Source organism: Triturus cristatus, chromosome 10 (assembly GCF_964204655.1).
Source record: "Triturus cristatus chromosome 10, aTriCri1.1, whole genome shotgun sequence".
Classification (NCBI taxonomy): domain Eukaryota; kingdom Metazoa; phylum Chordata; class Amphibia; order Caudata; family Salamandridae; genus Triturus; species Triturus cristatus.
In genome coordinates, this window is record NC_140593.1 from 1,197,801,317 (window position 1) to 1,197,823,352 (window position 22,036).

Sequence of the window (22,036 nt, forward strand, 5' to 3'; positions counted from 1 at the left end):
CAGAAAGGGGGAAGGCTCCGATGGGCGGCCACTAGAGGGCTGCCCTGCTGATGTCCCACTGCTTGGGACGCGGGCAGCGGCATAGTGACCACACCGTCATCCGCTTCAGTCAACACGCATACACAGACGTCACCCAATGATTACACTGACACTTTCTTTGTGGGTGAAGAACTGCTGCAGGTTTATTTCATACAACATAGTATGATAATAAAATTGGGTTATCTTACGGGCGATCCAGGGCAAGCAGCCCCTTGCTGCTCCGCCCGCCTGGTGAGCCAGCACACACGGTGGGTCGATGCCCGGCAGTGTGGCACATAATTATTTACAGATCATCCACTGGGTCACGTGATCTGTCTCCTACTCCCGCCCCTTCCGACAGGGGCGGAGCGTGTTGTGGCACACCCCCGGTTGGTCAGGCCCCCCAACCGCCCGAAGGACTAACGGGGCGCCGTCGCGGTCTTCCCAGAACCCCCTTCGGCTCCTGGACCTTGGCTCGGGCACCCTTACTGTGCCGGACAGGGGTACCCTTACTGTACCGCCTGTGGCAGAGGTACCCTTACTGTACCCGTCTGCCTCCAGATCGCCCTGTAACTCCGCCACAGCTCTGGGGAGGCTACCGTCGCTGCCAGAGCCCCCCTCTCCTAATAGGTGTTACTGATGTCCCTTGCTAGCCAGTGCCTCTTGTACGTCAAGCAGGAACATGTCCATCCCTACCCTGGACAGGTGCACCCCATCTGCCTCATAATACCCCTCAACCCTCTCCTGGATCAAAGCATGTCTGATGAAGCCCATGCCCCTGCGCTCCATAAATTTCTGCATGGACCTATTGAGCCTTCTACGGGACCGCTCTACTGCCGCCGGGGACCTGGCCCCTCTCCAAATCCTGCGGGGGACGATTTCAGACCACCAAACCTCGCATGACCCCCCGGCCTGGCTAATGGCCTGCAAGTCAGTTTGCATTGACAGGAGCAGAGCCCTCCTCCCCCTGGCAACCAGGTCATTACCCCCTAGGTGCAAGATGATAACAGAGGGCGGAACCCCTGCGACTGCCAGGCGCTGTTCAATTGTGCCGCGGGCTTCACTCCATTTCATGCCCGGGGAACCCAACCACACAAGCTGTGTATTAGCAAAGTTCTGCGACCAGTTCCTGTGTGCTGCCCAGCGTTCCAGCCTCGTGATGTAGGAATGGCCCACCAACCAGACCTGGTGACCTGTCAATAAAACGATGAAACGGCTTTTAGGTAGTCGTATCTTTATTACACACAAAAAATTCGATACGTTCATCATAATGGACAAAACCCAGAGCGGGAACAAAGTCGGGGCTGCACCACAGCATTAAGGGCGGACATACCTCTTAAAACAGTCCGACTCCCATCGCCCCACCCCTTTTACCCCTTCCGGGCCCAGGCCGGCTTTGGCCGCTGAAGTAGCGGCACCAATTCTAAAGGAGTGCGAGGAGAACCTGCGCCCACACCCCGCTAGACCAGCTTTAGCCAGCGAGGCTCCTAGTAGACGGTCGAACTGAAATTTGGTGAGGGGGGATCCGTCCGCATGAACCAGGAAGGGACCCGGGGATGCTGGACGCAAAGCCAGGTATTCCCTGGCCATGTGAACCGGGCAGTACCTGTTGTCCTCTAGGGTCTGTAACACCACCGTCTTCCCCCTCCCTGCCTGGTCTGTCTTCGATCTGCGAATCCGTAGCTCCAGTGATGCTTTGAGGGCCACATCCGCAATCCCCAGCGCAGAATCAGACAGGTCAGCTTTTGACTTTGCCACTAGCTCGCTGACCCTGAAAGCGCCAAAGAATGCCAGGCAGAAGGCCGTTGAAAACAGCCTGGCTTCGAACGGGGAGAAAGTCACCAGGGGTACCGCGTCTAGGAGGAGCTGGAGGTCTCTGAATTCAATGGGTGCCCTGGTGTCAGGTTGTCTAACCTCCTCCCTGGCCCAGCCCTTCAGGGCCGCCCTAATCTTGGATGATCCCGTGGGGTCGCCACTACCATCTAGCCTGGCGTCGTGGCGCACTGCTGCCAGGTGACCACTAATCCAGGAGTGCGATCTGCCATTCTCCTTGGCCCACACAACAAAGGCCTCCACCTGTTCTTCCGCCCCCAAGGCTGAGGCACCCAGTGCCTCCCCTACCGCTCTGAACGTCGCTAGCTGCGAGTCGTACTTCCTCCGCGTCGCTGGCGCCAAGGACCTCTCCCCCATCTTCCTCAGTCTCTCCCCCACTGAAGCAAGCGCCAGAGGTGGTCCGGGAATGGTGTCATCTCCGCCCTTGCCCGCGGCCAGGCCTCCCGGAACCGGAGCCACTGAAAGCCAGAAAGAGCGTCAGCTGCCACATTCCGTACACCCGCGATGTGCCGCGCCCTACACTCGACGTTGCTGCGCAGACCCTCCCTGACTAACTCCCTCAGCAGGCTCAGGACTAGCGGGCACGAGGCAGTCAGGCCATTAATGGCGTGCACCACCGCCATGTTGTCTGACCAGAAGACAACCTTCATGTTGCTCAGTGTGGCCCGCCAGAGATGCAGTGCTACTACAATTGGGAAGAGTTCCAACACTGCAACGTTCTGCGTCACCCTCTTCTTGCGCCATGCATTGGGCCATCGCATCGCACACCACTCTTCCCCCAGAATCACACCAAAACCTTCCCTTCCAGATGCATCAGAAAACAAGCAGAGCTCCTGACTGGCTATCCATGGGGCCCTCCAAATCACCGTCCCATTAAAGCCCGAGAGGAATTCCGCCCACATGGCAAGGTCAGCCTTCAAGCCGGCGGTCAGTCTTACAAAATGGTGCTTCTGAGTTACCTTTGCCATGGCCCCCGCCAGTCTCCTTGAAAACACTCTGCCTGCTGGAATCACTCTTGCTGCAAAATTCAATTTGCCAATCAAGCTCTGGACAGCCCCGAGGGTCGCTTTGTCCTTGCCCAGCAGCGCCTGGATATCCTGTAACAAGCCCAGTACCTTCTCGGCGGGGAGCCTCGACTCGCCCTTTACCGTATCTAGCTCCACGCCAAGAAAGGTCCGTACCTGCGCAGGCCCCTCGGTCTTACCTGGGGCAAGGGGAACCCCCAGAAACTCTGCCAGCTCCTCAAACCGACTCGAGCCTACTGCACACTCGTCCGTCCCACTCGCACCGAAAAATAGGAAGTCATCTAGATAGTGGGTCACCTGTGTGATCCCATGAAGTTCCCCCAAGGCCCACTGAAGGAACGAACTGAAGGCTTCGAAGTAGGCGCAGGAGACAGCACAGCCCATCGGCATGCAGCGATCATAAAAGAACTGCCCTGCCCACTTGAAGCCTAGCAGATGTTGACTAGCTGGATGTCCAGGCTGGAGCGGCACGCAGGGAACAGAGGAGGAACTGGGCGAGAGGGCCTCCTAAGTAGGGGGGCAAGCCTCGCCCCCACCCCCAACGGCCCGCCTCCACCTACACACTATTGGGAGGTCATAACCTTCATGGGCGTAGCCTCGCGCGCGAGGCAGAAAGGGGGAAGGCTCCGACGGGCGGCCACTAGAGGGCTGCCCTGCTGATGTCCCACTGCTTGGGACGCGGGCAGCGGCAAGTATAATTGGGAACACTAGTGAATAGTTTCAGTTGTAGAGGGTCCCCAGCCATGTGACAAGAAGATGCGAAGAATAAAACCCCTGCACCCCATGTTGTTATTAGAGCTGAGGAGCATTCAAAGAAGCCAGAAACGTCACAAACACGGTAACCTTTCTAATGAGACCCTTTAACATTGTGCTCACATTTTAGCATGTGGTCAAATATAAATATAAATAAACAGTACAAACCTCTTGTGAGGCTTCTCTAAAAGAAATTTGGAGCATTCTATCAATTTTCATTAGAATATTGCCTCCGACGTTCAGAGTCCAGCAGCCAGAAAGGGCTTCCTACACTGCATGCTCTCTCATTTCTAAATCATAAATCTCCTGCCCGTATTAAAGCCCGGAGCTACTTGGCACCAATAGGCAGGTTTAATTATACCAGATATATTTAGTATTAACGGTACACGGTGGCTTGGATTTCAGCAGAACTTTGGCAGCGCCTTATTCCCTTGAGAGGGAGGACACAGGGGCTGAATCAGCAGGTGAATTTCCTATATAAGAAGAGATGAAGTCCAGTACTGAAGCTTCAGACTTTTCAGGTAGGTGCAGAAACTTTGTCTGGGACTTGGGTCATTTTGCATGCAGTAAGACAAGCAGAAGCTGCATGTCTCGAGTTCTGCCTCGGGACTTTAGCTGGATTTCTCTTTCCCATCATCACTCACTCACCATTCACTCACCTGCCCACTTGATAGTTCCTTTGCCTCCCCCCTTACTATCTCATTCAGTACCGTGTTCAGTCACTAACTTAATTGTTCACTTAGTAACTCACTCACTTATCTGCTGCTGCTTTCACTCCTTTATAGTCGCCCACGCATTAGCTTCCATTCAGTCTCTACACTACTCCCTCAGTAACTCACTCACTCGTCACTCACTCACGCGTAGTAGCAACTATAACTAGAAGATACATTTTCTCATTTTAATAGTGAATAATCTTAATAACACAGGTATTTTTGCTTTTCCTTCCAGGGACCCTGGTGAAGGTTTCTTTCTCCTAACACAGCGACGCTGTCAGGTAAGGCTTTTGTTCTATTGAGGTCATGAAGTCACAGGATGTCAGACATTATTTGCTTTAGGTGTTCATGGTTGAATACTAACGCTTTATGCATTGTACACAACAGCAATCCTCAAACATTAGAGGGTCCACAACCCAGCCCTCAGCAGAGGCAGCTCAGTGAGGCTAGGATCCTGTAACACTCAGAACAGCACTTGCTACATATGGTCAGAGTACTTCAATCATAATATCCCATAAGAGCTTCTTGTCCACGCTGCACTCAGCACAGGTGCAAGGCTCCTTTTGATCTTGTGGAAGGAGCAGTCCCATGAGTCTGGGAACGACGATCATCTTCAAAGATCTCGGCCGATAGAGCGGCAGGTCAGCGCTACGTACATGCATACCAAACAAACATGATGGTCCAACAGTGGCACACAATCTCCTCTGCCGTGTGTGTGTGGGGGGGGGGGGGCATTGTGAATACTTCTCTTGGGAGAACCCGAGTATGTGAGGGATGCTAGAGATCAGTAGACATGCTTTCTCCAGTAGTCATTCAAAAAGCAGCGACTCTGCAAATGTTGGTAGATCCACCTTTACTGGCTGCTTGAGACACGTACTGTGTCACCCCTCTGCGGTACTGAGAACATTGAACTCAATAACTGAGTGGACCCTCATTACTGAGGATAATTCTTTATAAAAATGCATCCTTTAGGGGCTAGTACACAATCCACACAGCTTTCAGGGCTGTCACCCCCCACCACCACCACGGTATTGGAAACATTGAACTCAATAACTTAGCAGCCGCTTATATTATTGAGGATAATTCTTGATAAACATGCTTGTATTAGGAGCTAGTACACCTACCCACACAACTTTCAGGGCTGGCAACCCTCACAGAACTGGAAACATTGAACTCAATAACTTAGCAGACCCTCATTATTGAGAATAATTCTTGATAAACATGCTTCTATGAGGGGCTAGTATATATATCCACACAGCTTTCAGGGGTGTCACCTCCCCCCCACGGTACTGGAAACATTGAACTCAATAACTTAGCAGACCCTCATTATTGAGGATAATTCTTGATAAACATGCTTCTATTAGGGACTAGTACACATATCCACACAGCTTTCAGGGGTGTCACCTCCCCCCCACGGTACTGGAAACATTGAACTCAATAACTTAGCAGACCCTCATTATTGAGGATAATTCTTGATAAACATGCTTCTATTAGGGACTAGTACACATATCCACACAGCTTTCAGGGGTGTCACCTCCCCCCCACGGTACTGGAAACATTGAACTCAATAACTTAGCAGACCCTCATTATTGAGGATAATTCTTGATAAACATGCTTCTATTAGGGACTAGTACACATATCCACACAGCTTTCAGGGGTGTCACCTCCCCCCCACGGTACTGGAAACATTGAACTCAATAACTTAGCAGACCCTCATTATTGAGGATAATTCTTGATAAACATGCTTCTATTAGGGACTAGTACACATATCCACACAGCTTTCAGGGGTGTCACCTCCCCCCCACGGTACTGGAAACATTGAACTCAATAACTTAGCAGACCCTCATTATTGAGGATAATTCTTGATAAACATGCTTCTATTAGGGACTAGTACACATATCCACACAGCTTTCAGGGGTGTCACCTCCCCCCCACGGTACTGGAAACATTGAACTCAATAACTTAGCAGACCCTCATTATTGAGGATAATTCTTGATAAACATGCTTCTATTAGGGACTAGTACACATATCCACACAGCTTTCAGGGGTGTCACCTCCCCCCCACGGTACTGGAAACATTGAACTCAATAATTGAGAGGCCCTCATATTATTGAGGATAATTCTTGCTAAACATGTTTCTATTAGGGGCTGGTACACATATGCACACAACTTTTGAAACCGTCTTGTATATTGTTGGGCACACAGATTGTTAATACTGAAGGACACCCGACACCTGAAGACGCCCTTACAGACTGTTCCATACCAATTGGCGAGGGGGGATATCAGTATAAACTGACAAAAAGTATTCTGAAATCTTGAAAAGACTTTAAAAAACATAAAGGGAGCCTTAACTTTGTGATTTTAGCAAACTGAAACCTGGCCATACTCAATAATTGAGGGTAGGACTCCCCTTTGCCACTATGAGGAAGGACACAGCCAAAGCAAACACATTCCAAATCACACACAGGTATGCAGTGGGTAGCAGGAGGATTGCTAACATTATCGGATGGCTCAGATTGTGGCAACCAGCAGAGACGGACAGGCCATTCCTCCACTCTGACATTTCCCCGTAAGCCGGCCAACTCGGTGCTGCTTTAAAATCAGTGTGAGCTGCCATGACCCTTCTATACATCTAGGGCACCAGTAAAGCACTATGTTTACCAACAGGATGGGCACTTTGTTCACATACATGCACCTACTTAAAACACACAGAACAGGTACACCATCTGACAAGACTGTAAGCTTCCCTTATTTTTCGTGTGTGTGTTGCTGTAATGGTTTTGTGTGTTGATGTAAGTATATAGATTGGAGAAAGGTGCTCTGGTTGGAGGTTAGAAAATGTACTTGCAGGTAGATTGATCAAACGTAGATGATAAAGTCTCTGATTCGATGCTATATACATTTATTTATTAAGGAGATCTGTAAAATACTGGTTGCCATCTTGCAATAAACACATAGCGCTGAGTTGCACCAAAGGAAAGCAGGGCAAACAATCACTAATAAGTACCATGTGGTTAGAGTCCAGTAGGATGGTACGGAATCCACCACGCTGCACTCCATGATCAGGATACCAGGAAAAGGATTGTCTCTCACATTGACTACAGAAGAAAGGTTCTTTGGAAGTACAGGGATTACAGGATGCTTTGCTGGAAGCAAGACATGTTAGACTGTAAGTTTGCTGTATTATTTGAATTCAAAGCAAGTGGTTACATGTCGTAGCTATACTGATGGATTAAAGTTTGATGGATTCTGTGCTGGATGCCCTGGTTAAACGTAGGTTGAACAGGCACAGATGGATAGCACCTTGAAATACCAAGAGGGTCTTCTGGACCCTGGCAAGAGGCCTGTCCACCCTGAAGGTCGGCCGGGTGAGCACCACACAACATAAATAGAGATCCCGCCTGCCCTGCGGGGATTTTGCCTCCTCCAGTGGATGCACTGATGGGAAGATGCACTAAAGCCAGAGTTGTAGGCCCAGTCAGCACAATGTTTTATTCAGCACTCAGCATTCATTTAACAAACGGTGCAGGGTAGAGGGGACATCTTGCAAGGAGGAAGAGTTAGCCTACGTCGTATTGTCCTGAAGCATCTTTTCAAACACGGCTGCCTACCCTACCTCTTCCAGTGACAACAGAATGTGTATGTAGCTTTATGAGTTCCACTTGCTTACGTCCATTTCACGGATCAATTTCTTAAAAGAATACACGTATGTAGTGTCTTCTTGGAGCGCTTTACTGGGATTAGGATGACAGGGGAAAGCTTTGCAAGTGGATATGAAGGGGCATGTGAGGACAAGCTGAGAATGTTTTTAACTCATCTCGCTCCACGAGCTGTATGTGCAGAAGGCCTTTCAGGAGCATTTATTCTGTTTTCTGTGCAGCGCAGACAGGGGATTGGATCACTTCTAGCAGCATACATGAACCCTAGGGTAGAGGTATTGCTTCTATGTCTGCTGATGGAGTGCTTGCACCTGAAGTTTAATGTCCAAACAAGCTTCCTCGCTGCTCCTAGCAAGCCAGTAAAAGCACCCTCTGTCACTCAGTTAGTCTGAGTGGCCTGCCCGTGAGCAGTCCCCAACCAAGGTGCCCCCTAACCCTATGGGCTAACATTAGCACTCTGCACCCGGCCGGCCTAGTGCAGCTGGTGGTGCCCCTTGAGTGCCTAGTCTAACCCTGTTAAGTCCACGACTTTCTACACAAATGACAAGCACGTTGCCACTGCCAGTAAGTGCCAAACATGCTGGTGTTTTACTGAAGGTGAACCATTACAAATATGTCACTTGTGAACAACAGGTTAAAAAACTCCACTGCCTTGACCCAGAGCACCTAAACTGCAGGCTCAGAGAGTGTCGTCATTCGCAATCCACTGAAGTCTTTATTGTCAAAGTGCAATATGTGGGGGTGCTAAATGGATACAATGCATTCACTTGTTCAGTGATTTTTGTGACAATAAAACGCCGTTCATCTTTGTATGACAGAAATCTTGTTTCTAACCACTTTAGTGATTGCCAGCAGCCATGGCTTCGGACGCAGAAATGGCCGTGTTTGGGCAAGCCGCACAATACCTGCGCAAGTCTGACAAAGAACGCTTGGAAGCTCAGAATAAGCCCTTTGATGCCAAGAACTCCTGCTTCGTAGATGATGAAAAAGAGCTTTTCGTTAAGGGAATGATCACGTCCCGAGAAGGTGGCAAAGTCACTGTGAAGACCGATGATGGAAGGGTAAATAGAGTCATGTACCAACAATAACATAAACATGCCTGGCATCATAATGCAGCAGACATCTCTACTCAACTCCAACTTTATCTTTGCATGTCTTTCTTCCTTTCTAGACTGTAACAGTCAAAGACACTCAAGTCTACCCCCAGAATCCTCCCAAGTACGACAAGATTGAAGACATGGTCATAATGACCCATCTGAATGAAGCCTCCGTGCTGTTTAACCTCGCCGACCGATATGCAGCCTGGATGATCTACGTAAGTACAAATCAGTGACGCTTCAGCACTGCTTGCTTTTTTCACTAAGATTTTTCTATGAGTAGGTGTGACATACTCATGAAGTAGGTGTAACTTACTCCTGTATTTTATGGATAAATTAAATGAAAAAAAAAAGCTTTGTGATTTGGGCCATGTACGTTCATTGACCAGAGTTTGAAATGTATCACCTCAAAAGGGGTGAAACAACTCGGTGCATGTTCAGGAACTGACACAATTGATCTGTGTGCAAAGTGTGCACATGCTATTCTTCATAAATGTTGTTTTGTCTTATGGCAAGGACCCAAGTGCACTTATAATACTAGTTTCTACACTGGTCCTCACTCTTTCACCTTCTGGATTTCATTATCATAAAACACATATACACTCTACTGATTTTGCCCTACTGTCTCCAATTTGAACCTCATTAATGACTCATGTTGCACACATGATAAAAAGCAAGCTAGCCTCTGAATTTCTTTTTTGCCTCCAGTGCTAAACGGGGAACATAAACACTAGTGTTTCCTCAGCTAGGTGAAAGATGCCAGAAAGATATTATAGTTTTGGTTACTAAAATTCTAAGAAACTCCACATGCACAGATTACTATTGTGAAGAGTAAGGTTAATCATGCATACCAAAGGTGGAGAAGGAGAAGGGAGCTGGCTAAAAGTGGTGTGGGGAAGAACTTTCATATCACAGTGGGCATGGAAGAGATCCTGGCATCACTGAAATGGTAAGCCACAGTGGCAGATCCTATAATGGACTTGATTGCTATCAGGTCACAATGCAGGAGTAATCACATAGGGCCCGATTCACAGAAGTAACTTAAGACAAAATCCTAAACTTACTACTTTTGGTATTCACAGAATGCACTTACTACTTTTGGTATTCACAGAATGCACTTACTACTTTTGGTATTCACAGAATGGATTTACGACTACTAACTTTACGTCCGCACTCGGGCCGGAAATTCCGGCACGGGGGCGGAGCTTCCGGCCTGGAGGTGGAGCTTCCGGGCCGGAGGCGGAGCTTCCGGCCCAGAGGTGGGGATTCCGGCCAGTGGCGTAGATTTAGCCATGGCCAAAATCTTCACCTCTGGGCTGTAAGCTCCGCCTCCTGCCCAGAAGCCCCGCCTCCAGGCCGGAAGCTCCGCCCCTGGGCCGAAAACTCCGCCTCTGGGCCGAAATTTTCAGCCCGAGTGCGGACGTAAAGTTAGTAGTCGTAAATCCATTCTGTGAATACCAAAAGTAGTAAGTGCATTCTGTGAATACCAAAAGTAGTAAGTTTAGGATTTTGTCTTAAGTTAATTCTGTGAATCGGGCCCATACTCTTCAAAGTATTGCTGATATTAGCAAAGGAACATAAATGAAAGGTAACCAACAAAGATAATTGTGAATGCTTAAAACATCTCTAGAGTAGAAACTCTCTTCTTGATACTCGAAAATGATGGTTCCTGTCTCTTAAATAAGTTTTTTCCCTTTATAGACCTACTCTGGTCTTTTCTGTGCCACTGTGAACCCCTACAAGTGGTTGCCGGTGTACAACCCTGAGGTTGTAGATGCCTACAGAGGCAAGAAGCGTCAGGAAGCCCCACCTCACATCTTCTCCATTTCTGATAATGCTTATCAGTTCATGTTGACAGGTAAGGTTTTATTTTAAATTGTGTGCACTGTTTAAAATTCATCATTGCCTACCCAAAAATGACATGTATTTATTTTCTTTAAAAAAGATCGTGAAAACCAGTCAGTCCTGATCACGTGAGTAAATTACATATTGCTAAAAAGTCCTTTGCAAGAAGCACATGTTTTATGGTGTAACATGTCAATGTACATGACCAATTAATTGTTCTGATTTTATTTAAAGTGGAGAATCTGGTGCAGGGAAGACTGTGAACACCAAGCGCGTCATCCAGTACTTTGCAACAATTGCTGTTGCTGGTGGTGACAAGAAAAAGGAGGGCCCTGCCATGGCCAACAAGATGCAGGTTAGTAAATTATGTTTAATGGATTTTTACACAGCTGCTCATGATTCTCAATATGCCAGACTATTTCATACATGGTGAAACTTTGCCTCTAATAGGGAACTCTGGAAGATCAAATCATCCAGGCTAACCCGCTGCTGGAAGCCTTTGGTAATGCCAAGACCGTGAGGAATGACAACTCATCTCGTTTTGTAAGACTTCCAACTTCGTTTACTTCCTTCCTAATTCTCACTTTGAAAGAGCCATTTACTGTCTTGCAGTAAAAACATGAATTTATTTTAGCCTCTATTTACCCTTTAGGGTAAATTTATCAGAATCCATTTTGGAACTACAGGAAAACTGGCTTCTGCAGATATAGAAACATGTAAGCGTTGAATCTAAAATCTATATAGATCATCAAATATGACCCAAAATAAGTAGTACTCTTTATTATTGATGCTTTATTTTACAGATCTGCTGGAAAAGTCTAGAGTAACATTTCAGCTCTCAGCCGAGAGGAGTTATCATATCTTCTACCAGATCATGACCAATAAGAAGCCAGAGCTTGTCGGTAAGTTTTAGAAATGGTCATAGCTCCAGGTTTCAGAATTCAATTGCATTAGTGTGTTAAAGAAGGCCAAGCCAGCATTGCAGAAATAACAGGGACAAACATCGCTTGAAGTCTGATTTGATTTAAAAAAAAAAAAAAGAAAATAATCTCTATTTGGCTAACATGAAGTAGTTGGGGAACATGCTGGTTTCCTTAGCATTGAATCGCATTAAATGAGAAATTCAGAAAATAGCTTTATCTGGCAATCATTCTCACCAACAACGTTTCCAAACTGAATATGAACACACTTTCACAGATGATATTAATTACTGAACGTTTTACACTTGAAACGGAGTGTAAAATCTCAAGTAATTATAGTTGGTGGCTATGTAAAGACATCGTGAAGGAGATTTAGTGCATTCTTCCAAAAGTTCAAAACCCCCAGGTAACATAACACTTGCAATTCTTATGTTCAATTATCAGAAATGTATTTGCACATTTTTCTTAAAATGGCTTCTTTGTAAATAATCACCTTGCAATAACTTGAAGTAACCTTGTTTGTTAAATCATTGTATTAATGTTTGGCTTTGTACAATTTAAGTTCTTGCAATATGTATATGTATGTCTGACGTCAATTTTATGTGTTATGTTTTAATATGTTTTGGATATCTGTGCTCTTGATCTATGTCTTTGGTTGTATGTCATAATATGGAGCACAGAAATATTGGGCTATAAAAATATTTTACACATCAAAATATATTACCTCTTTGGCTCAGGATTCCAAAGAATCTTTTCTATAAATTGCAGAACTCTCAATTCAAACAATATCACATAGTAACTATTTTAGGATTCTTTATATTTTCAGAACATTCAATACTTAAAAGCAAACATACATACACATTTCTAATGATTTATACGTTTGAACTCACCCAAAAAATAATAATGTTCATCAAAGGAAGATCATTGTTGATGTTCTGTTCCCACAACCTTGTACAGGTCATGAATATGGAAATTAACCTATTTCTCTTGAAGATAAAATTTCATGTATTTAGTAATCTGCTCATTGGAGACAGGAATAAAATTTGTAGTTTACCAGTTGGTAGTTTTAGGTATTCCTGTTTTTAACCCTCTCAAAATTAGGACATTTCCATCATGAACACAAATAAAGGGACACCAGGAACTCCCCTATATCAAGTATTATAGCCCTCATTTTTTCATAACCTGTGAGCAGAAGCCCTATGATTAAGCAGCCTCCCTTTGTGTGGGTGAGAGCTTTTTTCTATTAAAAGGAACATCACATCCATATCTGAATAGAGAGGATATACTTTCTTCCAAAACCACCAGCACAAAACTAAGGGGCTAAATTAGTAGCTACTTCAAAAACAGCAGCGATTAAGCAACTCTACCTCAGCCATTATTTTCTAATTCTACTGTTTATTAGTTCAATGTCCCCTAGAAGAAGATATTCAATTGCTGCAGCTGGGATAATACTATTACTAAACTATCACAAAAGTAGACAAAAGAGACACCACTGGGTCCAAAGTGCAGCCTGCTGACTTAGAGATAAAATAGCATGGTGAGACCCAGAACTTGTAGTTGAAGGTAAACGTTATGACTGAAATTTGCAAATTGCAAGCATAATTAGACAGTGATAAGTAAAATAATGTGCTTGATATATATATATATATATATATATATATATATATATATATATATATATATACACACACACACACACTCACAAAAGACAGCACAGCACAGAAGATAAAATCATGAAGTGTAAAGTTTTCAGAATAGGACCAATAATTAACAAAATATTAATGAGCAGAAGCAATGAACAGTTACACCAGTCTACACACACTCATAACTTTATCCAAAATGTACAGCTAGCTCCTCATCCATATTCAATCCCTGTGGATATTGCATGTTGAACCAAATGTTGTAACGAGATTCCAGCCTCCTGAGCGCTAGAAACCTATCGCCCCCGACACCCTCCTCTGATGTGGGTCACGACATGGTCAAATGCAAACAAATGTAACAAGTCTGCCTTGCCCATATGAAATTCCTTAAACTGCCTTGCCACAGGATATTGTTTGTTATTGTGCACAATGACCTTCATGTGCTCCAATATGCGTTTTCTCACTCTTTGTATCATGCTCCCAATTCCGTAAAGATTGCACAGGCATTTAAGGGCATTGACACAGAAGTTACATGACAGTCCTTGGGAGATCGTGAACTTGTGGGAGGTATTGGGTATCACAAATGAGCATATATTAGCGCTGGACTTGCAAGCTTTGCAATTCCTGAATGTCACAAATCCTGCAGAGCTAATGGTACCCTTATCTTCACATTGATTGGTGATCATATTATTGCAGAGTATATCTTTCAGGGATTTACTTCTTGCGTAAGTGATCTGAGGATGAGTGGTCACATGTTTGGAGATAATGTCATCAGTGTGAAGCACATATGTTTCGATTATATGGCATACATTACACGGGCCCACGCGGAACAGGATAAATCTGGGGCACTGTTGTCCTGGCTGGCCAACCCAGCGTGTAGAGGGAGATCGATCCTAAAGCTGAGGGGGCAGGGGGATGAGGTATTCTATGGTCAACAAGACATCAACGCTCAGTTTTTGGAGTATTACACGTCCCTTTACCAGAGCAGACTTGACCCTGGGGCAGAGGACGAGGTGGGTTTCTTGACTAATGTGGAGCATCCTACGGTTGATGCTGCGGCGGCGTAGGAACTAGGCAGAGAAGTTGAGATTAGGGAAGTACGTAGCGCCATCAAGCATATGGCTAGGAATAAGACCCCGGGGACGGATGGGCTCCCGGTGGAGTTTTACTCTGTGTTCATAGATGTCTTGGTCCCACGGCTAGTGGCACTGTATAACAGGGGGAAGCAAGAGGGCTGTCTTCCTGCTTCAACGAGGGAAGCGGTAATCGTTCCACTTTTAAAACCTGGTAAACCAGCCGGGGACCGGACTGCGTAACGGCCCCTCACCATGCTTAATTTAGACTATAAAATATGAAGTCGTATATTGGCCAGTCGGCTGTTAACCCATATGCTGACACTTATCCACGTAGATCAGTCAGGATTTATCCCAGCCAGGAACACAGCGATGAATGTACGAAGGCTCCTGGGTATATTGGGGGCAGACACTTACTGCAAGGAGGAAGGATGCATTTTTAAGGTCGACATCGAGAAGGCTTTTGAATGGCCGTATCTTTTTAGGGTTCTGAGAGCATTTGGCCTGGGAGAACGCTTTGTGGAATGGACGGTGATCTTGTATAAATATTCCACTGCCAGAGTTAGGACGGGGGGCTGATTTCGGAGGCCTGCATGGTGGGCAGGGGTACAAAACAGGGCTGTCCACTGTCACCCCTGTTGTTCGCCCTGGCAATGGAACCTATGGCTGTGCACGCTAGGTCGGGCCGCTATTATCAGGGGCTGAAGGTGGAGGGACAGCTACAGCATATAGCGTTGTATGCGGATGACCTACTACTGTTCCTGGCCAACTCGGGGCAGGATCTACGGGGAGCCAAGGAACTGCTGGGTGTCTTGGAGAGAGTTGCGGGGCTCAGAACTGAGCCAAATCGTGTTTTTTTCCTGCATGCTCGGGCAGAGACGGATCGCCGGAAACAGAGGGCATGCCTTGGGAAACCAGATGCTTGCCCTATTTGGGTACTCAGATATATCATGACCCTGTAGATTTTTTAGAGGGTAACATAGGACGCGCCGTACGCAGCACCAAAAGCAACTTTGAGTTCTGGGGGACCCTTCCGCTGTTTGTGGCGGGCAGGGTGGCATTAGTGAAAATGCTTTTTTCGGGACGCTCCCAATCTGGATCCCACATAGGGTCTTTGCTCAACTCAATACAATGCTCACGGGGTTCTTGTGGGGTACCGGGAGGCGGAGAGTGGCTCTCACCACTATGATGAGACCCAGAGCGGAGGGTGGTTTTGCAGTGCTGGAATTCGAGGCCTATTATCATGCAGCACAGCTACAGTGGTTCACGTAATGGATGGCAGGACGTCTTAAACACACAGAGGACCTTGCTGGTCTGGACCCGAGCCTGAGACTTCTGTCCCGGGTGCTACTGCGTCTGCCCATGAGGGAGGGGGTGGTCCCCTCGGAGCTACAAACGGTGCGCCAGTGCTGGAACCGAGAGCTAGGAGAGCGCAGGTACGAACCCCATATGCGCCTGAGATCCCGTTGGTCGTTTGTGAGGCACTACCCTATGGGGGGGATTGGAGTCAGTTGCGGTTATGGAGAGAGGCAGGGATCTCCACTGTAGGGGATTTATTTGAAGACAATAACTAGCTCCCTTTTAATGATCTTCTGGAGCGCCACGAACTCCCAAGAGGTGATTTTCTTCTGCATGCCACTCTGACAGCAGCTACCTGAAAGCATTGGCGGGAGGGGTTGGTGGAACCCCAGACCTCCCTGGCCTGTCAATATGTAGTGATGGTAGCTGGTACTTTCAAAGCGGTCACTTGCCTCTATAGGCGTATGACACAGGGAATGCACCGACCCCTAACGACACTACGTCTCAAATGGGAGGAGGACCTGGGTGAGGTTATTGATGAGAAACCCTGGGGAGAACTTGTGGAAAGGGCCTGAAAGAGCTCTAGGAATGCGTGCTTAAAGTTGATTCACTTCTATGTTTTGCACAGGGCGTACCTCACCCCGGGTAAGATTAATGAATACTTCGGAGCCTGGACCGCATTCCTGAAATGTAACTTAGAGGGTGCGGGATTTCTCCTCATGTTCTGGGATTGCCCACATCTGGGAGAGTTCTGGAGAGGGGTGACAACTGGGTTGACGGCCACGACAGAGACAGAGGTAGAGATAGCGTTGATGCCAGGTTGTTGTTTGCTGCACTGGTTTCCTCACTATGCCAGGAATAAAGTCACTAGCAAGTTCATAGGTCTGGGAATGGTGTTGGCTAGAAGGGAACTCAATAGCCATTGGAAAGCAAAGAATGGCCCAAGTGTGACACGATGGACAAGGGAGCTAGTGAAGTGGGCGGATTGCGAGGGGACCTTCCAACTGTAGATGGCCCTCCGAACTGGGAACGAAAAAACGCTGGAGATGGCATGGGTGGCATTGGTGGACCTGCTGAAACACCCAACTGATGACGCTGCTGACAACCCTGAGGGCCCTGTAGCAGGAGAATGATCCCGGGATTACCCTGTTGCCCTGAGTGTGTCCACTTACTGGGAAAGGCAGTCACAGTAAGCATCCCATCCAATTGCACCACTAACCTGAGATCAGGGGCATAGCGCCCACGATGCATTGTTGGACCGACCAACGCCCAAGTACGGATGTTTTGATGAATCAGTGGCATGCCTGGGGGGTGGGGAGGGAGGGGGTTTGGAAGAGGTTGGGAGGGGGGAGGGGGTTTGTTGGGTGTTAATTGCACAGGCACACCAGGTGGGATTTAGGGCTGATGGAGTGCACTGCGACATACTGCGGGATACAGAGATGAGTGCGGTCATTGGGCTCGGATGTGCATTCCCTTGTTTCCCCAACAAGTGGACTGACAATAGATATTGAAGGATTATTCTGCAATTATTGTGTTCAACTGTGTTGAATTTTGAGATGGAGCTCGTGTCTTTCCACAACGCCCTGCGGGCTGTTTTCTATGCCTTTTTGCGAATTAATAACATTTGTTTACAAACAAAATCAGTGTGAAGCACATGCCAATGTTTGTGTGGCAATGTCTTTAATTAATTGGCTTGTTTAGTAAATGTGGAGATGAACAGGGCTGGCTCTAGGGCGGTGCATTCAGTGCCATCGCACCGGGCGCTGACTTGGGCTGGGGGTCATTTTTGCAAGAATATTATCATTTTAAAGGGCTGCTGCTATGTTCCTGGCCTCCAGCAATTTCCAGGCATCAATTAAAATGTCAAGATAACTCTGGTGATTAATCATCTTCCTGGGAAGAGACTGGAGGTTTGTCTAGTGAAAGCTTTGACTAATCCTAAGGTTGTGTAGAGGGTTAAAATGCCTGCTGCTAAGAACCTGTACTATGCAGATAACAAAGTGCATATAATGTAAATAGGTCAGAAGGTTACTGCTTCTGTAAGAGAGCTCCTTTTGTAACTTGTCTTTTATAAGGCAAAATCCGAAAATAGAACATTGAACTTAACTGTCATCAAAGAACTGCAGGCAAACTGCAAGGTATATGTTAGAGCTATATGTTTTATGTGCCCAGTGTTTTATCATCCTAATCTTGTGAAAAAGGTTAATTTGGGTAGAAAACAATTCATATTAGTCAAGAGAACCCATAACAATGATGTTATGTTTTAAATTCAGAATTTGTGCTTTTCTAAAATAAGGACTCTTAAACTATATTGCCTACCAGTATTGATGACATGTTATTCATACACTACACCTTGTAGTCCTGTCTGATGTAACATTTTCTATACACTGATTTACACACGCATGATTGATTGTCTCTTTGTAATGTGTGTGTGATGTAAAGTGCTCTGACACCTTACACTGGTATGAGTGGCAATATAAAGGTAAATGACAGTGGTTATGGAGACTTGAGGGGCACTGTGAAAGGGTGCTAGTGAGGGAATCTGTGGCAGAGGTGGTCATTGGGGGGGCGCCAACAGACAATGTCACACAAGGCGCCACCAGTGTTAAAGCCGGCCCTGGTGATGAACCTGATGGGTTCAGTCTCACCCAGGATTTCTTCCTTTGAGACAAGGAGAGCTTCCCTCTTGAGTTTGTCCACTTTGATATCAGTAGCTTCAATATGTCAGTGCTTTAACCCCTAGCACAGAACCTGTCCAACATAATTCTTTTCTCACATTGAAAATCTGCGTCATTACTACAATTACACCTTGCGCGGATTAATTCTACATAGTGCATGCTAGTGATTAAACTCTTAGGATGGCAACTAGTTACATGCAAAATGCTGTTTCCAGTGGTTTCTTTCTTAAACAGAACAGTGTCAACCTGAGAATTCATTATGGTGAGCTTTAAATCTAAAAATGTATGGCTGTTTTTGTTGATGTTACTCGTGAATTTCAGGTAAGATTATTGGAGTTGAGTTCTTCCACAAACTGTAAGGCAAGTTTATTGAACCCTTTCCAGATGGCAAAAATGTCATCAATGTAGAAAGCTCAGAGCACTACATGTTCATCCTAGAGACGGATGTCACTCATGGTTTGCTCCTCCCCCAGCCCATGTAAAGACGAGCCTAGCTGGGGGCGAAACAACTCCTCATCCCAGTGCCCAGGGTTTGCCGATAGTGTTTGTTGTAAAAATTGAAGTAGTTGTTGTCAAGACAGAACCTGGTCATGTCCAGGATGGCTTCAGTGGGGAATAAGTGGGACAGGGAACTTGCTTGTAGGAAGTGACGACATGCCTCTATCCCTAAATCATGAGGGATCTATGTTTAGAGGCTGCAGACATCTAATCCCATGAGTAAAAACTCTTCCTGCCATTTTATGCCATTAATTATACTGAAGAAATACCATAGCCAAATATTTAATATTCAAATCATAAAGCTGTTTAAATTGCAAGGATGTTTGAATCTTAATGACTGACTTAGATTAGTTTGATATATAGCATCATCAAAATTGTTTTGAAATGAAAACACTTGATGGTGTCGCTAAATAAATGTGTTAAAATATCTGTAAATTAAACTGTAAAATATGAGATTTTTAGATACCCATAACATTTAGTCACAGGTCAGAAGGGAATTCAAGCACTTTGCATCTAGATAGCCATAGGTGTGTCATGAACAGGGGCCTACTGTAACATTTGACTCCTCGTATTATTTCTCCTAAACAGAAATGCTCCTCATTACCACTAACCCATATGACTTCCCAACCATCAGCCAGGGTGAAATTACGGTGAAGAGCATTGATGACGAAGAGGAGCTGCTGGCTACTGATGTGAGTTACAAATACCACAGCTCGCCTTGTGTTGTTAATTGAAATTACTATAAATAAGGACACAAACCAATACATGACTATGTCTCTAACTAAATAGTATCATTCATAAAATGCTCCCCTTGTTTCACGCCAGAGTGCCATTGATATCCTCGGGTTCAACCAAGATGAGAAGATCGCCATCTACAAGCTGACAGGAGCAGTCGTTCACCACGGAAACATGAAGTTCAAGCAGAAACAGCGCGAGGAGCAGGCCGAGCCCGATGGCACAGAAGGTAGGGCATGCTGTGCACTTCATCAAAGAGAAAATCATCAGATATTAAAGTGCAACTGTATCGCCCAGTGATTACAACTAGAGCCTGCCTACTGAATAGATTAAAACAAGCAAGGTGAGGTGAAGATGGAACGCTACAGAGAGGCAGAAACCAGAGGGATTTACAATGTAAGAGAAATGTTTTTTAAGAAGAGACATGGGATATAAAGACAGTTTGACAAATAGACACAATATTACTTTAATGTACAAAGTAAGAAAATAATATGTGAAAACCCGATAAAACAGCAAAGGATTTTACAACTATAACATTTTCACTTCTTACTTATTTTAAACAAATACCTATTGTATTATATTGCATTGGTATGGGTGAAATTTCAATTACACTGGAGTAATTTCGGTATTTCCACGTTACTCTTTGATGCGGATTATAGATAATTACACAATTACGCCTGCTCGCATAATTTGGGGGGAAATCCTAACTGCGAGAGCACATTTAGCGGGTATGAGTGGCTGCCTGCACTCACTTTTGGTGTTCTCATGCATTAAGCAATATTTTGTACTGCAGGATGCAGTGTCACGTCCATTTTGAGCTAAGAAACTTGAGGTAAATGCTGGGAGTAACTTGGGGTAAAATCCTACCCCATGAGCACATTTGGCAAGCACGAGCGGCTCCTCACGCTGGCTATTCGCGTTCTGTTGCCTTTGGTGCTATTTCTTTGCGCAAATATGCCCTCTTGCGTCCATTGCATTTTTACGCTAAGAAATAGCAATAAACGCCATTCCATGTAATCTTGCAGAATTCTTAGCCAATTCCGTGTTATTACGCTACACAGGTCACATGAGTTACGCGAAAATGTCAAAAATTCCGGTTTCCGCAGCTTGGCGATAATTTGTTTCTTGCTTGCGCTATAAAATAATACATTCTCGCGCGCGCGCGATCGCCTTACCTGAATCCCTGCGTTCGCCGACAAGTTTTCTTGATCCGGTCGCGTTCTCCATGAGATGTTGTATTGTTTTTAGCCATTTGCGCTGTCTCGCGACAGTTCGCGCCCGCAGTGACGTCATGCGTCGCGCGATCACGTCTTTCTTCTCGCGATCATGCACCGCGAGAAAACTCAAAACAAGATGGCTGCGCCCGCAAGCAACCACATGGGTAAGTTGGCGACCCGCAACCATGCAGAAAATCTCGCGAACATGCCGGAAAAAAACTTCCGCATCTTCGCGATATTTCCGCTTGTTTGCGATAATTTTAAACATTTTCGCGATAATTTGCGAAAGTTAATTTCGCAAATTCCGCCCACCCCTATTGAAAGCATGTTAGTTGTGGGTTGTCCTGTTTCTGAGGAAGTTGGGTGCTGTGCATGAAGATAGGAAACAGACTAGACGTGTTGTGTGAGGCTTTCTGCCCATAAGTTGAGAGTGTGATAAACAGCAACAGCCGCTGATGCAGGTCCATAAAAAATATATGTTGCTAAGTGTTATATATGGGGTTGCTATTTAGCAACTACAATTGCCACATCTTATTGGTCCTCACACATTTGTGGGACATATGCAGGAGTCTTCTAATAATTTTCAATGGTGCCATGGCTGTGATGACTGGGACATTTCATACAACATCGTGCTGCATTCTGGACTGTTTAATAAAGGAATGGTCTAACCATGCACTGATATCTGTCAATGGTGTGTAAATAGAGATTGATTCTTTGTATGTGTGCTGGATATTATATTGCCTTAACTTTAAAACTAACAGAGCACTGTATACTAATTAGTGTAAAGATGATTCAGTATTTATACTACTTCTTAACTGCAACACTTTCATGTCTGGAGACATTAGAGGAGCACACCTAACAAGACGAATCAGTCACTCGCTTGACATTTACAAGGTAACGATTACAGAAGCCTGTTGACTGTAAACGGGCAGAGGCAAGTAATGAGATTGGAAGACCCCTAGACTGGGAGGCAATGTGTGGCTGAAATCCAGTTACCCTGTAATAGATAACATGTTGCATTGTGATGGACAAT

At 45.8% G+C, this 22,036-nt stretch overlaps 1 protein-coding gene across 2 annotated transcripts in view; it reads left to right on the top strand.

Moving 5' to 3' along the window:
• The first annotated feature begins 4,025 nt into the window (after positions 1-4,025).
• Positions 4,026-22,036, top strand: part of LOC146797036 (myosin-4-like) — a 48,120-nt gene continuing 30,109 nt past the window's right edge. Inside the window, exons 1-12 of one of the 2 annotated variants that reach the window (XM_085629641.1) lie at positions 4,026-4,150; positions 4,578-4,623; positions 8,844-9,062; positions 9,173-9,316; positions 10,800-10,956; positions 11,044-11,071; positions 11,178-11,298; positions 11,394-11,486; positions 11,596-11,659; positions 11,747-11,845; positions 19,640-19,743; positions 19,877-20,015. In XM_085629641.1, the coding sequence (XP_085485767.1) occupies positions 8,859-9,062; positions 9,173-9,316; positions 10,800-10,956; positions 11,044-11,071; positions 11,178-11,298; positions 11,394-11,486; positions 11,596-11,659; positions 11,747-11,845; positions 19,640-19,743; positions 19,877-20,015 (1,153 nt within the window). In that variant the 5' untranslated portion in view covers positions 4,026-4,150; positions 4,578-4,623; positions 8,844-8,858. Of the gene's footprint in view, positions 4,624-8,843; positions 9,063-9,172; positions 9,317-10,799; positions 10,957-11,043; positions 11,072-11,177; positions 11,299-11,393; positions 11,487-11,595; positions 11,660-11,746; positions 11,846-19,639; positions 19,744-19,876; positions 20,016-22,036 lie in introns of both variants that reach the window. The other variant, XM_085629640.1, reaches the window with a different exon arrangement.